This window comes from Elaeis guineensis, chromosome 7 (genome assembly GCF_000442705.2).
Source record: "Elaeis guineensis isolate ETL-2024a chromosome 7, EG11, whole genome shotgun sequence".
Classification (NCBI taxonomy): Eukaryota; Viridiplantae; Streptophyta; class Magnoliopsida; order Arecales; family Arecaceae; genus Elaeis; species Elaeis guineensis.
Genome location: NC_025999.2, coordinates 82,625,276 through 82,641,570, shown reverse-complemented (window position 1 = coordinate 82,641,570; position 16,295 = coordinate 82,625,276). Strand labels below are relative to the sequence as shown.

Sequence of the window (16,295 nt, the reverse complement as noted above, 5' to 3'; positions counted from 1 at the left end):
ATCAAAATCAAATTAATGCAATCCACTTAGAGCCCTATGTATCACTGCCACCGAGTTGAACCTGATGACCCTTAAGCTGAAGCCAAACCCAAATTAAGGTCGTGAAACATGCTCCCTTGACACAAAATGGCAGATCTGGGAGGCTTCAAAAGTCCAGTCTGGTGAGCTAGGAGACCACACACATTTATGTTAACCATGTTTCCTTGGCTATGTTTGTGCTTTTCTTAATCGAGAAGAATGATCTTCGTTCAATATAGCTTGAGTCTGAGCTTCGACGTTGCTTACAATTATTCGCTGATATGTATATCACATGGAAAACTAACTGCATGCTTTTCTGAACCATATACCTGGTCCAAACACTCAGAACGGAAACCAAATTTCACAGGAAATTTATAAGATTTTCACATATCCTCTAATCACTGGCGGCAGTATAACAGTTCACAGCCATAAAACTGTTCCTGATAATTATTCATAATGATAACATGACATGTTTTGCATGATTTACTGGAAGACCTCTACAGCTCTACTCATGTGGCTCCTGTTGTGGAGTTGTGGGTGACTCAGGTGCTATGGTAAAATGCAGGCTCCTCCCATTACCAGACTGAAGTATGAATGCCACTTCAGTTGCTGCCAAAGCAGCAGCCTCCTGATCAAAGAGGAAAAATGCAAGTCAGTAGCAAATTTAAACAGGAAAAGAAAGCAGGTGTGTTAAAACAAAAAATAACTATCCTGCATCAGTATGGATATTATAGAAATATGGAGACATACAAGCACATGATGAACCTGGGCAGAAAGAAAGCGCTTTAAGAGACCATAGCTGCTACACTTTCACACGTGCACACACGAGATATGGAGACACATACGCACATGAGATATGTTTTTAAGAGCCTTAGCATTGTTACACCATATCACTCGTGCGAGCACACGAGATATGTTTTTAAGAGCCTTAGCATTGTTACACCATATCACTCGTGCGAGCACACGCACGCATGTGTGCACGCACGCGCAAACACACACACACACACACACAGATTCAGCTCAGTGCAAATCAAATGATGCACCATCCAAATCGATACTCCAAACTATCAGTAAACAATTTGCAGCACTTATAATGCCTAAAAACCAAAAGCAAAATGTCCAGGGCATGTAACACCTATGTATCAAACAAATAGACGGACGGTTGTAACTTAAAGATGCAATGCTTTGAGTACGCGCAAACACACACACACACACACAGATTCAGCTCAGTGCAAATCAAATGATGCACCATCCAAATCGATACTCCAAACTATCAGTAAACAATTTGCAGCACTTATAATGCCTAAAAACCAAAAGCAAAATGTCCAGGGCATGTAACACCTATGTATCAAACAAATAGACGGACGGTTGTAACTTAAAGATGCAATGCTTTGAGTTGATCTGAAATTTAAAAGTACTCAAATTTGATGAATTTTGGTCCTCACATAGTTTAGGACGTGCAGATCATGATCAATGAATTTAACTCTAAAGTCACCTGGGAGATGATTTATCATATATTTTTGGTCCTCAAGATTCCTCTTTCACTTCTTTCCTTTATTTGTCATGTTTTTGTTGAATGATTGAACCAGCATGCACACTAACTATCCAGAGGCTACCCTTAACCCAAGAGGTAGAGAAAACCAAGGGAAACATGGCCATAACTGTAAACTTGGTAAAACTTGGTAAAGATGACTAAAAAGGAAGAGCTCGCAAAGCATATCTTGAACTGTGGAGATAAACTGGCCGGTTATGGTTACATTGTATTGTTGTCTATGGAGAAACCATCTCTATTTCATGCTTTTGCTGCTTCTCATATTCATTGATTTGCATATAAATTTGAGGCACTAATTAAAATTGCATTTGGGATGAATTCAGTGTGGTTCCACATGAACATCTACAGGTTTTCTTGGAAGGTTATCAAAAGAAATATGGATCCACAAGACTTGAGAGATTTAAAACCACAACAATATTCATGAGTTTAAGCTGTTTTCCTCTACATTATTTGAGAGCTTGGCATCAATAATGCAGTCTTATGTGGACCGGAAATGGAATCTGGGAAGACAAATCAGGAAGGCAGATTATCATGTCCATACTTGAGAAGCAACTTTATGATCTGTCTGCATGTCTAAGAGGCACAAAAGCCCCATTTTGGATGACAGAAACATTAATTGTGGCAAGATCATTTTTGTCATTTCAAGGGTCCACAACTGCACCAGAACATGTCGATTTGACATGAAAAGAGATGAAGTTATTAATCAAAGAATAAAATTCTTTTCATTCATGACTAAAAATTGTTATTCCCCCCCACAGTAATGGTGGCTAGAAAAGGTAGACTGATTTATGGAAAAATTATCTTGTATGGATAATCCAACAGGCTGTGGTCATGAAAAAAATGTATATTTTCTTTTCTTTTCTCAGAATAATAATTTCAGTCAAAAATTGCTGGAGTACAGATCAGTAAAAAAAGGAGCAAGAGAAAGGAATAAAAAGAAAAGAGGAACTCCTAGTAATCAAAAGGTGAAAGATGTCCTCCTTTCAAGTTTAAGCATTATAATTAAAGTAGGAAAAAGAAAGGTTTCATTTATGAAATACAATTATTCACCAAGCTAACAAATAATGATTTTTCATAGGAAATAAAGAAGGCCTCTGCAATGATTTTTGAAATCACTCGACTCATAAAAAATAATATTGCTTGAGAATAATAAACCTTCAGTGTTATATTACAAGCACTATAATACCAGCCTGATATTGTAGAATTTGTAGATGACATCACATTTATCCTTTTCCAGAAGGTGTTATCACGATGAAGCAAATGAAGAACCAAGTGCTAACTTTAAGGCTTCTCAATTTTACTAGAATAACATCTAACAGCAAAAGACCGATCATCTCGCGTCCAAAGTTTACCAACAAAGATTGAAATACAAAATGACCAGTTATCTACTGTACCCTTAAACTACACGCAACAAGGAAAAAACTTCAGTCAAGCTAACTCCTAGTCAGAGTAGGAGACGGCAGCATTAAGATTCATCTTCCTGTTTCCTAAGCCTATTAAATAATTGACTTAACAAAACCATGTCACTGAAATTCATAATGTAACAACATTATGCCATCAATTATGAAAATTTACCAGTAAAAGTTATCTGCAAGCATATATAGATAAATAAACTTCCTAAAAATGAGACCCCCTTTCCCCCCAGCTCTCCACCCCCAGGCCCCACCAAAAAGAAAAAAGGGGTACAGAACCTCCATAAACAGATCAGAAACTTATTATACCTCTTCAGCATCAGGAAAAGAAAAAAATAGATATTTAACGTCATAATGTCTACTTTACGATTGGTGTACTACCTGTCTCTGCCTTCGACGCTGCAGAATACTTACAGCCCATGCCATGATATAGCATGGCAACAGGAACCCCGCGGCACGCAGCATGAAAAGCTGCTAACCATGAAAAGAATATTAGACACAGACTGAAGGCTAAACCAGAAAAAAGAATGTTGAAAGACAACATTTAATGATCTCACTTACAGAAAAAACTGTGGAAGCATCATCATCTCCATCACCATTGGTGAAGGTGAGTGCATGCCTCAACAGCAGAAGAGCCATTAACTGGGGAAGAAAAAAAAAAAGCAAAGATTAGAATCCTGAAACTTGAGTCATCAAATCAGTAAGTCTGATTCCAAATTAGAAAAATGCATAATTCACAGAAACCCACAAAGTAGAGTTAAAACAAGCTGGCCTCATATAATCAAGTGACTACAGAGACAAAAGTGAAGAAAATATCCTAAAACTCACTAGTTAGCTGATGAAATGAAGCCCATCTTCCTATTTACCCCTCCAAAAGTGAAAAGTGCATGTATTCCACCTGAAAACTCTGAACCTACATATATACCCCCTCAAAATCTAAACTTGGTGCATATGCATCTTCCATTACATGACATCCCTTGAACATGTAACATCACCAAATTATGTTATTCTACTATTTATTTTGGAACTTTTGGATGCAGACTCTTCAAGCAGTGTTTAATTGCTATTTGTCAACAAATGAAAACTTGAAGGATAGCATGGGCATGGAATTTCAAACAAGCAATTCAAAGTTTTAAAACTACATCTTAAAATGCAAGATTGCAAGGTTCGCAATCTCGGTGGCGGACTCCATACCACTACTATGTTGGTACAGTGTCAATACACTTTGTACAGTGGTTGGTTTGGCACCATTATGGTACACCCAGTTTATGCAGTATAGTGCTGCGAAGCTTGCAAAATAGTCTAGGACAAGTTGAATTACCATTTAACCCAGCCAAGGTAAGTTTAAAATAGTTAAAACATGACACGAAGGGTTTACATTCAAATTTTACACTTTTAGGCACATAAATGCGCTTTCAACTTTTGAGAAGGGAATACATGCAAATTTTACACTTTTGTACAGGCATACATGCACATTCAACATTTTTGAAGCAAAAATGCACAAAGAAGTGATTTTCAGGCGTGCATATGCAAAAATCCCAACAATCCATAGGATATTCTAATCCATGAAAGAAAATTAAGTAATAATTTGTTTCATATGGAGGTCCATTTCTTCCTGATTGAAACTGTGGCCTCCTTCCATTATTGAGCTTCTAATATTACAACAAAAACTCCCTTGATCCATTGCCCATCCTTAAAGCCTGGGAAGCTCTCACAGATGCACATCCCTAAGGATAATCTATACTGTATTACAACATAAGAGTTTTGAATTTAGAAATATTCTAGTACGATTTCATCTTCAGTCTTTCCCAAAACACACCTTACTTTTTGTTGCCAATTTATTCATTCACAATTTCAAACTGGCCCCCAACCTTCATTCAAAAACAAGAAAGAAAACCTATAAAACCTGATCCCCTGTCCATACAGAAGCTGATAAATTTGAATATCCTAATGACCAATCAAACTATATCAGGATTGGCAACTTCATGTAATGCTCATCCTTTTTCTCTATCCCACAACAAGGCTGCAAGCTAACATGAGTTCAGCTTGAATTAGCTTGAAATACTAATATATTAATAATTTTTATATATAATATTACTTTAGTTCCTCAAATGATCTTAAATTTTCACTAGATTTGTTAAAAAAGCTATTCATGAATAGCTTGAGCTCGACTCACATATCAAAAAAGCCAAGCTGGAGCTAGGCTTCGCCCAGCTCGTGATTGGCTTGTTTCCACCCCAACAGCCACAATCCTTTCTCATCTCAGCTACAACCACAGAGGCAAAGCATGAAGAAAAAGAGAGAAGGTAGAATAGATAGAGAGGCAACAACTTTAGAGGAAGAAGATTGCAATTGTATCAAAAATGGTGATGCATTCTCTCTACGATTTAGAGGCTAAACCAAATTCATTTATAAAAACAAAAGGATTCAATGCTTTGATGCTGGAGGGGACCAGAAAGAAACTTTAGATAGGTGGTCCTGATTATATTTCCAGCATGTATTTGAGATAAGCTTCTAAGTGTCTTTCTTTAATTCGAGGCCTAGCCCAATGATTTATGTAAGATTTGGAAACTTATTTCATCATAAAAATTTGAATAAATTAGTGCAACATAACTAAGTCACAAATAAAGATTAGTATCTAAATACATGATCATCCCAGGTAAGAACTTTTAAGATATTCCATGTATATTATTGCCAAATTCAAAAAAAAAAAAAAAACATCAATAATATCTCAAAAAATGATTTAAATTCATGAACATTCATTTTAAAAAAAAGTTTGTGCACATGGTTTTATTAACATGAACCACACTACCATCCCTCATAATAAAAATGACAGGTGCAAATTGGAAGTAAATTTATAATGTTACTTCAACAATACAACTATATATATTTTAGTAAATTATACTTTAATATATATGACTTATACTTGGTCCCTAAGGACACAAGATGAATTGCATCCCTGCTAATAAGAGTGCACATGGTTCCACATCAACCCAAGAACCAAACCAGGGTTTGCCAAACCGTATGGAATTGGATACTAGCACGATTCACCTCTTAAATTTGATTTTGAACCGGACCAACTTTGCTTCACTTCCCGGCCAATTCGATGGGGATGATATTGCTGTGACCAGGTAAGTTCCACTCTCTCCCCCCTCTCAATAGACAACAAGGGCTTTTGAGCCCTCCCCCCGCCAAACACACAACCCCCCCCCCCCTCCCCCGGCTCCTCCTTACCTTCCTCCCTCTTCCTCTTCCTGCCTCTATCTTCCCCTCTTGCCAGAACAGGGAAGCACTACTTTTGTTTTTTCTTTTTTCTTTTTTTGTAAATTTTAAATTGAAATCAGCAAACAATTCACCAACTTTAGAAAAGGCAACCTGACATAGCAGAAAAAGGAAGGGAGGATTTGATTAATACGGTTGCATCTCAACTATTAACATGCAAAGAAGTGAATCGAAGAACCCTTTGTTTAGTAAAAGAAATTCTCTAGAAAAAATTTATTACTGTGTCAAAAGGCTATCTCTTACAATGCATTAGACAGATATTTATAGGGCATGGTACCTTAACCCTAATTCAAGCATTAAACCCGAAAAAGAATCATAGTTGCAATAGAACTCCACAATAAAGAAACTTGCCAGAGTCCTGCAATACTTAGCATGGTCTAGTTGGTCACAGTACATGCTAGCTATACCCCATGTTGCATCACAACCCTGTGTTGATGAGGGCTCTCAAGCCCTCTCTCTCAGCCTCTCTCTCTCCCCCCTTCCTTCCTCCCTCCCTCTCTCTCTCTTCCTCTCTCTCCTCCCTCTTCTCCTCCCTCTCCGACTCTCCTTGTATCGATACGCCCTATAACCACACCATACAGATTTGTACTGTGCCAAATCAATCACTTGCTGATGCCCTCTCCAGTATCGGTTCAGCAAATTTTGAACCAGACCAAATTGGCCTCAAAGCAAAGATTGGATTTGTTATGGCTGCTCTCAATGGAACACCCGGCTAGATGATTTGGGTCAAGTAACCAAATTTAAGCAAATCCAAACTGATCATACGTATATTAAACAATATTATAAATTTATTGTTGCTATGGTTGCTTGAAACAGCATCTGAGGTGGTCCTAAATAGGAATGCCTGACACGTGAGCATCCACAAAGCTGTCCCAGATTGTTGGCACAAAGTTGAATGGCTATGGTTATACATAAATAAGTGATATATGGCAGCTTATTATTGACATTAATTTTTTGCTTTGTCGTATAAACTATAAAGTTTCCTTTTATAAAAACTAACATCCAAGAAATTATAGTTCATTTCGTTGGGTTCTATTGACATATGATGTAAATTAATAGATTATTTGTAGGTTTGTTTTGCTTTTTTGGGGTAGGTACGATGTACGAGGGAGACTCCCTATAGTAGCTTATAATACAAAGTTCCCATGGCTTCTTTAGTACACATAAGGTATGTTGGGAAATCAGTATAGACTAGAAATCGGTGTGGCACAAGTAGCTGCAAAATTGGCAAGGAATTCAACTAGCTAATTGCCCTTTCGAAAGTTATGTGAAGATTGGAAGTCTCGTAGAGAGTGAGCAATGTTCTAGAGGTCCATCAAGTAAGGATGCTCAATCGATTACGTCCCCTTCCAACCAGATTTTTGGAACATGGAGTGATGAAATTGTGATAGAGATTCCCTTTCAAGCAATTGTCGACTCCACTAAAGGTACAGAGCAATGATCACCGAGATGACCCAACCCAAATGGCTTGACCCATACCAAATGTAACCAATGCCAAGTTGAATGGTTCAACAGGTTTAGTTATAAAATCCCTCCCCCTCCCCCCTCCATTCGATGGCTCGAGAGCTCGAAAGGACTCTCTTTTTCGCTTTGCCATTGGACAGTGCCCACCTCTCTTCGATGCCGGCCGTCACCAGTAAGCCTCCCCACTCTATCTTCCCCCACATCCATGATGGCCCTCCTCAGATTCCAGCCCTCCCACGGCAAACATTAGCCCTCTTCCATTGTCACACGACCCTCGATCTGAGCCATTCCGCCAGATCCCAACCAATCTGAGAGGATTTACCGCCATGCATGGCACCTACTCTTGGCATCTAATTAGAGCCTGTGCCGCTCCCCCCCCCTCCTCTCTTTCTCTTGCCCTTTTTCTCCCTCTCCTTCTCCTTTCCTCTTCTCCCTCTCCCCCTCCTTGGTGAAGGATGTAGATCTCACAGATAGTTTGACAAGGGAAAGACAAGGGAAGGCCATAGGTCAAGCTACTAATGTGACTTAGCTTCAGTGGAGTCATGGTATTCATTAGCTAAGGTAAGGACCTAATACAAAACTTGTAGCAAGGTAGAATAGGAATTCTGAAGTAGTTCATTGTTCCAAATTTGCCATAGAATATAATTTAGATTGCTTTGAGCACATGCCATGTTAGGTTTAAGGTAATCAGAGCAATAAGGAATTCCTTAGCAGTTGCCAAGATCTGATAAAATGGGCAACTGCATTGGAAGATCCCATAGATGAACCTTGGGATAGTGGAAGAACAAATGATCGATAAACTTAATTCTATTATGGCAGTGGTAGCACATGAGAGAAGCGAGGCCACGATGATGCAAAAGCTCAAATGCAGGTAGCCATTCCCATGCCAATTTCCAAAGGAAGCAAATAGCACACCATGAGCCTTTTAAGATGCCACATCCACCCAATATTGATATTCCATATAGGCTTGGAGTTAGAAGACTTGTAAATCTCTTGCATGCTAGCCAAGATTGGGTTGGCTCCTAACTTGTACCTATCCAAACCATGTCCAACCCTAACTATTAATAAAATCCGGGACCTTATCTCTTACACTTAAATTCCCATCTAAAAGGTCTCTCTCACATGCAAAAGCACACAATTAGAGACCAGATCTCCCACCTCTCTCTCTTTTCCACACACACACATATATATATATCTTTCTGTAATCCTACTCACATACTATCCCTCCCTCACCCTTGGTCCAGGGGGTTATCCAATTTGATCCATTTCGATATCCACATTTATCCATATACATATGCAAATTTTTAGCATCTGATTAACATCTATACCCATCAAAGAAAACATAGATTCACCTATTAAATATCATTAGTATCCAAATTGATGAGTACAATGAATAGCCTGTTTTAGAAAAAAGGAAAGTTGAAAATCTCATCTGCCCAACTTGGATTAACAAAATATTAAGTAGAATAATACTCTACAAAGTTTGTCTTATCATATTTTATATCCATATTTGTATTTGTATTGTTAATATCTCGTTCATGTCCATCTCCATTTAGAACAAATATAGATATAGAATTTAGATCCAATTAAAATCCTCATGTGTATTCCTATTCACCAAATAAATGTGGAAACGGAAATAGGGAAATAAGAATACCTGATCCACTTTCAGCCTTCTTTGTCTGCTAATATTTGACTTTTACTCATCTTAAATTTCTCCTCAATCACCACTTAAATACTTTTCTCTTGACTGTTTCATTTTAAATCCCTCTAATTCCACCCAACTAATTAATGGTTCTGTAAATTATCCAAATTTAACACACTTTTAGCCAAATAAAACCCCTCTCATATAGAAATTATCTTTTTATTTAACTCCCCATATCCCACTCTTCCACTCCATATTTTCATTTTTTTTTTATTTCAAAGTGGCAATTTTCTGCTGAAGTTATTTTTTATGTTTGTATTATGTATGTATTACATTATTTGTTTTGTTCTATTCTTTTCAATTAAGTTCTGTAGTTTTAATTTACAGGTTGCAGCCAACCACGATGAATATAAAACAAAATATCAATATATTACCTCGGTACCTTGAAAAATTAAAGCGGATGCCCATCTAAAACTCCCAATCTATTATAATCTCCCTGAAGCCTCCCTTTGTACAGATAACAACTCCCATATGTTAGGACCACTCCCAAATCCTATTTTAGATAATCTTCTTTAAGTAAGTACACCTTGTAATAGTCATGCGATAATAAATGATTAAAAAAGAATATACAAACTAAAACAGGGCATCTTTGCAACTTCATTGTAAACAATCTCAATTGATGGTATCACGCCAATCCATCAAATGCTTATTTTCTAGCTAATCCAAGTGAAAGCATGTGTCATAATCTAATTCAAGGATTCAAACCTATGGGTAAGTACCATATCATTGGTTATCCAATACAATACGATCCTCGACAAGGGGGCAGTACGCCTCAATATACCTTGGTAGAAATAAGCAAAAATAAATAAATAAATAAGTGATGGAGCAATATGGGGATTGGCATAGGATCAATACACCTTAACATGAGGGAGATTCACCTCCATGTGAAAGATACAACAAAAGATGAGCAATAGTGACTATTAGTGAGTGATATGGGCAGAGCTCATCCAATTCCAATGCACATTGGTATGCAGAGGCTGATATGAGCTTAGCATGCATGAGATTTCAACCCTTGATCTACTTCAAGCAAAGATTTTAATTCCTGTTGTCTTTAGTCATCTCAGAGGGAGATCGATACTGAGGTGGAACATGATATTGATTCATCCTGGCCAACTTTAGAAGCCTGAGACTCTAGGAAAGGACCAGCAGTTCTACATTTTATGGCAACATTTAGGCATGTCAAAAGTCCATGAAGACAAGAAAGTTTCCAATATTACTAAAGCATGATTATCTTTGCTTAAAAGCCCTTCCTTTCATTTTTATTCTTCTCTTTCCCTTCTTTTGAACCAACACAGTATGCTGACTCCACCAAGTGGCCATGGAAGACATGCATTCATCCATCATCCCCTATCGCTCCCCTTATGTTCAACCTTGAGATTTGCTTCCCCACTTGATCATAGAGCCTCTCCTCTTCTTCCTTCTCATCGTTTTTGAGTTCTCATCCATTCAATCATGGTGGTCCCTCTATCACCACCTTCTGTTATCATCTCCTATGGTGCATGCCACATGATCTACTTCACCTCCCCAAAGGCATTAGAGACAATAATTCAAATCTTGTAGGATGAAATTATCCTAGTTTTTCCACGGAATACGATTGCAACACCATCTCGAAGATTGGGATGGTTCCCCATCTCTACATTTCACAGCACGTCCCACTGGGACTTGAATCATTGATTACAAACATGGCTGTTGGATTGAAAAATCTCATTACCCAATCAACAACTCTATTCGTTGGATTGTTGAACATCCATCACTAACTTCTCATTGATGGGTTTGTGTCTTCTCTGAACTCTTTATTCTCATAGTTTTCCGTCCATCTCCAACCATTAAGGGAAATCAATTATCAACTCTAGCAGTGACTTGAATATACTGATGTAACCCATCGGCTGATATGTTGTGATATTTCAGCTAATAATTGTTGAAATTATCGGGTGACTAATGGAGAAAACTCCTTAGTCTCTTTTTCTTCAAAACAAAAAAATGTTGAAATTATAATGACCAATACTTTATAACTATTGTACTGATACATGCAAGGTATGCCATACTATACCAAATCAAGCAGTACGGGGCATACCATATCATACTAATTCAATACTGGTACATCATATGGGGGTACCAAAACTCGGTATGCCAAACCGGCCCCCATATCGGGCATAGGACATAGTGATAAGGTGGCACCGGTGTGGAGCACAGTATTGAGATGGTGTACCCCTACATGCCTGATACCAATCCAAACTGATGTCTTGCCTAAGATATTGGCCAATCTGAAACCTTGAGTTCAATTACTTTCCAAGAAAAGGAGCTCTGAACCTGCGCTTCATGTAATTCAGTAGAAAGTGGTGCAAAATGAAAATAAGGTCACAAAAAGTTTTCCTTTTCAAAATCATCCTTGAACTGATTTAAAAAGAAAAGCACTCATCCTGCCTAATTATCTATGTATTGCCATTTTACTTAGTGAACAGCACTGAAAAGACAAACAAGAGAATCTCTTCATGTGTTAGTATTGACGTGTCCATAAATTACATAAGAAATTGAATCTTCAGATAGCATGCATCACATATTCAAAAAAAATGTTGTAACAAATGTTTAATTTAGAGTATAACCAATTAGAAAATCAAATCTAACTGTATGAAATACTTCTTGTCAAAAAATAAAACAAAAAAGTACATAAATTGGATATAAACCATCTTCAAAACTAGTTTCCATGTAAGTTTCATATGTCAAACCAAAAATAAAGCATCATTTGTATTTCCAGGACAGCATAAGGCTCACAATTAGAGCAGCAGAGCGACAAAATGCAGCACCACTGGCATTTGTAGCAGAATATTCATCATACTCAGCTTCAAGAAAACGGCGTTGTGCTGCAGCCACCGCAAGGAGCTGAGGATCACGCAGATCCAATGGGGTGCCTGTAATAGTCCAACCTCCCCTACCAATCAAGCAAAAGGATCATCAAATTGAAGTAAATGATGCAAAAGTAAATGCCTAGTGAGAAATATTAAAGACATTAATCTAAGTGGAGTTCAGTGTCAAAAGGCAGTATATAAATGTGCATTATTTTGCTTTTATCATTAGATGGTTTTTCAAGAAATATATGTACCACTTGCCTGATGTCAATGATGGTCTCATCTGGGTTAGCTCGGGGAGATGCAGTGTACCCAGGATTGTATTGCTGCAAATCACATAGAAATATCTACTATAAACATTTAGTTTGAAAATAAAAGATAACCTAACTCATCTATCAAACAGAAAAGTTAAGATAATAGATATATCATTAAAGTATATAAGTAACCATGACACTAATAATAATAAAACATTAAAATTTACATAACATATTGGGATTCACAACACATTGAATGGTGTGATACATCTTTCCACCAGATGGAGAGCCTAATCGGACATTGAAACAAATGAAAGATATAATTCCCAAGTATCAAATGTCATAGAGTATATGTATTCTCACAGAAGTTGAAGCAAAACCCATGTATTTATTAAGTAATTACATAAAGAATTGCAACTCACCTCATGACAAATCTCACAGGTTATATCTCCTTTCTCATTGCACCACCGTTGTACACATGTTCTATGAGCATACTGTGTATGGCATAAGTCGTAAAGTAAGCTCCCATAACTAGAATATTGGTATTTAAACAAATGAAAATAAGCATCATGATAAAGTAGAATGTTGGTATTTAAAAAATAAGCATCACGATAAAAAGGCAGAAATTAGAAACTATTTCCAAAAACTGATGATATTTAAGACAAACATAACTGATATTTTGCAAGTATAACTGGCACTTCTACTAGCAGCCAGATTTTAACAGGCATCAGATTAAAGTTAATGGCAGATCGCCAGGGTCTAAAAAAGCTAATGGTTATATCCATATCTCAAGAGATAACTCTACAATTGACAGCAATTACTTCAAACTAAGCAGTAGTAGGATTTACTTGAGTTTAAAGGTAAACTTCCCTGATGGTACGGAAAAAAGCATTTTCCTGAAAGATGTATGTGGGTAGTTTGTTGCACCGTACACAATATGTCAACTATGCAATTACGTAGCCATAGCTAGTCCGTACAAATAAAGGGGAAAAAAAAACCAGCGCAGTGGACAGCCTGCATACAGATATTTGTTACCCACTGCAAGAATGGGGACAAGGATGGCATGAAAACTTATTTGAGAACTAAAGAATAAAAAATTGGATCTAGCACAAAGGAACATCATAATGCAAACATTACAATGGCTGCTAAATAACGTAATGTGTCCTACATTAGAGTAAACGTATGTCCTAGCTCAAAATCTTAGAGGAAGTAGAAGCACAGAAATCCAAGAATTCATCACTTCTTAAGTGACAAAATCACATCCTTGACATTAGAAACAGGGTAGTTAAAATCTCAACAGGTGTTAATGATTCAACCTAGAAACTGATCAATTCTCAAAAGCAGCTAAATAAAACAGCAACGACCAAGATGACACTAAATTGTAGTTATGCAACAAGACTCAGAACCACAGAATTTGAACATCAAGATGGATATACTTGACCATATCAAACTAGGCCATCAACCAATTAGTGCATCAAGACCTAATAACTTCCCAAGATAAATATAATGCCACACCACTGCGCTCCTGCATTACCATGATTAAGCTACAAAATCCAAGAAATTAAGCAATTATCTAATAGAAGCATGATTTCGAGGAAATTTACCACTAGAACAGTTTATGAACCTTACTAACAGCAGCCAATATCATGTTAACATCAAGGATAAAAAAATGAAAGCTTTTTTTTATCGCTTTAAAAAAAATAAACAAAAAAAAAAAAAAAGAAACCTTCAGACTTCCACTGCATGCACACGGTATCTCCAGGTTTTTAACATGGTCCTCCTCCTGGCAAATGCGGCACTCCACCGTCTGAATGAGTGGCTCCTCTTCCTCAGCACCTGAGTACTCCTTCCCCTCATCGCCAACAGAAACTACCACCGAAGAGGAAGCCACAGATGGAAGTGAAACATGTACATCTTCTCCAGAAGACTCTGAAGTCTTCCTTGCCTGAGATTCAACAGTTTCAGTCTTCACGAGACGGTCAACATTCAACACCAGATGATCTCCCATTGTCAATTCTTTCTCACCAGAACATCTATAAAAAATAACAGTAAAGATCACTCCTTTTCTGTGTTTGAACACTACAATCACTTCACCAACTCCGAATTTCCCAACCTGCTTTTCACATTTCCGGCATGAATAACAAAGGCCATCTCAATAACATCAGAGGATTCCCCTAAAAAACTAAAGAAATCTACAAACGGAGAACAAGGCCACCTGAAAACAGCCAATTTTCGCCGAGAGAAACCCTAAAGCACAAGCATTTCGAATTAAAACCTAGAAATCTGATCAAATACAAGAAAATCCTCAACGAAAGCATAAGAAATAAAACCAAAATCACCTTCCCGAAAGAGGAACCGAAGAAACAACAAACAGAAACCCTAGAAAAATCCAAATGCACGAAGAAAACCGTCGAAATAGCCGCCCACAACAAAAGAAACACACGAAATCAAATGATTTTTCGAACACGATCCACCTCCACAAACGATTTCTTTCTCACATAGAAGAATTGAGGAAAAAACATAGAATTAAACAAGACGAGAAACGGAAATCGCCATACCCCGGAAGCTCTCGATGAGAGAGAGCCCCCTCGCCTCGCTTGCTCCGAAACAGAGAAGGCTTCCTTTTTTATAGCTCCGGCGTAACGCCGTCCGTGACTTGGCGGCCCGCGGCCTACAGTTCGATAACGTCCGCGGGGCAGTGAGAGAGGATTTATTGGAAGACAAATTAACGGACGTCAGACGTCGTCGACGCGTCACGTTTGAACGGACCGCGTTGCTTGTTCACAATTAGACGGCTGGAAGGGCACGATGTATAAAGCCAATATTCAAGTGGGAACACGGAAATGAACCATAATTACTTAATTCCCCTTGTACTTTCGCTTTTTGTCGTATAGGCCACCAAGAGGTTTTGTTGGTGCACTGTTGGCGTTATTGGATTAAAGCTACGAGGGTATTTTCATAATTGAAGAAAAGGTAACGCTCAACGAGAGTTCGTAACTTAAATAATATTAAAAAAAATTTATTTATAAAATTAAAATATTTTTTAATTTATTTATCAAATTAATATAAATCTATAAAAAAAAAATTATGTGAAAACATCATTTAGAATGGTGCTATTCCAAACGATATTTTTAATTTTTTTAATAAAAAAATATTTAAAAAAAATATCTCAAAAAGAAAATATCATAAGAAATGACATTTTCAAAAACACCATTTCTTCTGACATTTTCTTTGTTTAAGAAGTAAAAAAAAAAAAAAAAAAAACAGAACTCACCTCAGAGAGAACCAGAACTCACCTCGGTGGCGAGCTCCGGCGTTCCCTCTGGCGTCTTCCTTCTCCTCTCCGACGGCACGGCGGCGAGCTCCGACGGTGGTGAGCTCCTTCTTCTTGCTTTCCTCCTCCTCTCCCTCTTCTTTCCCTCTCCTTGGCCCGCCGGCGACGGCCGACCGACGGCGGTCTCGCACGCCCCCCCAACGTCGTTGGCCCGCCAGCGGCCCGGTGGCCGCCACCCCACCCCTCCCCTTCCCTTAACCGGCCGCCCCATCACCTTGCTCAGCCGCCCCTCCCCACGCCATTCCCCTTGCTCGGTCGGTGGCAGCCAACTGATGGCATGTCGGCGGTTGCCCCCCGACGACGGCACCGTGCACCACCCCCCCTCCACATCCTTGGCCCGGAGGTGGGGAGGCGGCAGCTGCTCCCCCCCTCGTTGGTAGGCGGCGGCTCCGCACGGCCCTGCGGCAGCCGACCGACGACAGCCCCCCACG

General features: G+C 38.3%; 1 protein-coding gene across 5 annotated transcripts; it reads right to left on the bottom strand.

The window, feature by feature from the left end:
• Positions 1–368: 368 nt before the first annotated feature.
• LOC105048801 (uncharacterized) lies at positions 369–15,240 on the bottom strand. 5 transcript variants are annotated; one of them, XM_073261276.1, is made up of 9 exons: positions 15,089–15,197; positions 14,644–14,777; positions 14,257–14,563; positions 12,953–13,024; positions 12,538–12,602; positions 12,203–12,359; positions 3,544–3,624; positions 3,364–3,456; positions 369–646 (listed from the first exon to the last, which is right to left on the bottom strand). In XM_073261276.1, the coding sequence occupies exons 2-9, from the start codon at positions 14,679–14,681 to the stop codon at positions 524–526; spliced, it is 936 nt and encodes a 311-aa protein (XP_073117377.1). In that variant the 5' UTR covers positions 14,682–14,777; positions 15,089–15,197; the 3' UTR covers positions 369–523. The 5 variants fall into 5 exon arrangements, with proteins under 5 accessions (XP_073117377.1, XP_073117376.1, XP_073117378.1 ...); XM_073261275.1 differs by having other exon boundaries at positions 14,870–15,133; XM_073261277.1 differs by having other exon boundaries at positions 3,364–3,453; positions 14,870–15,131.
• Between the last annotated feature and the right edge of the window lie 1,055 nt (positions 15,241–16,295).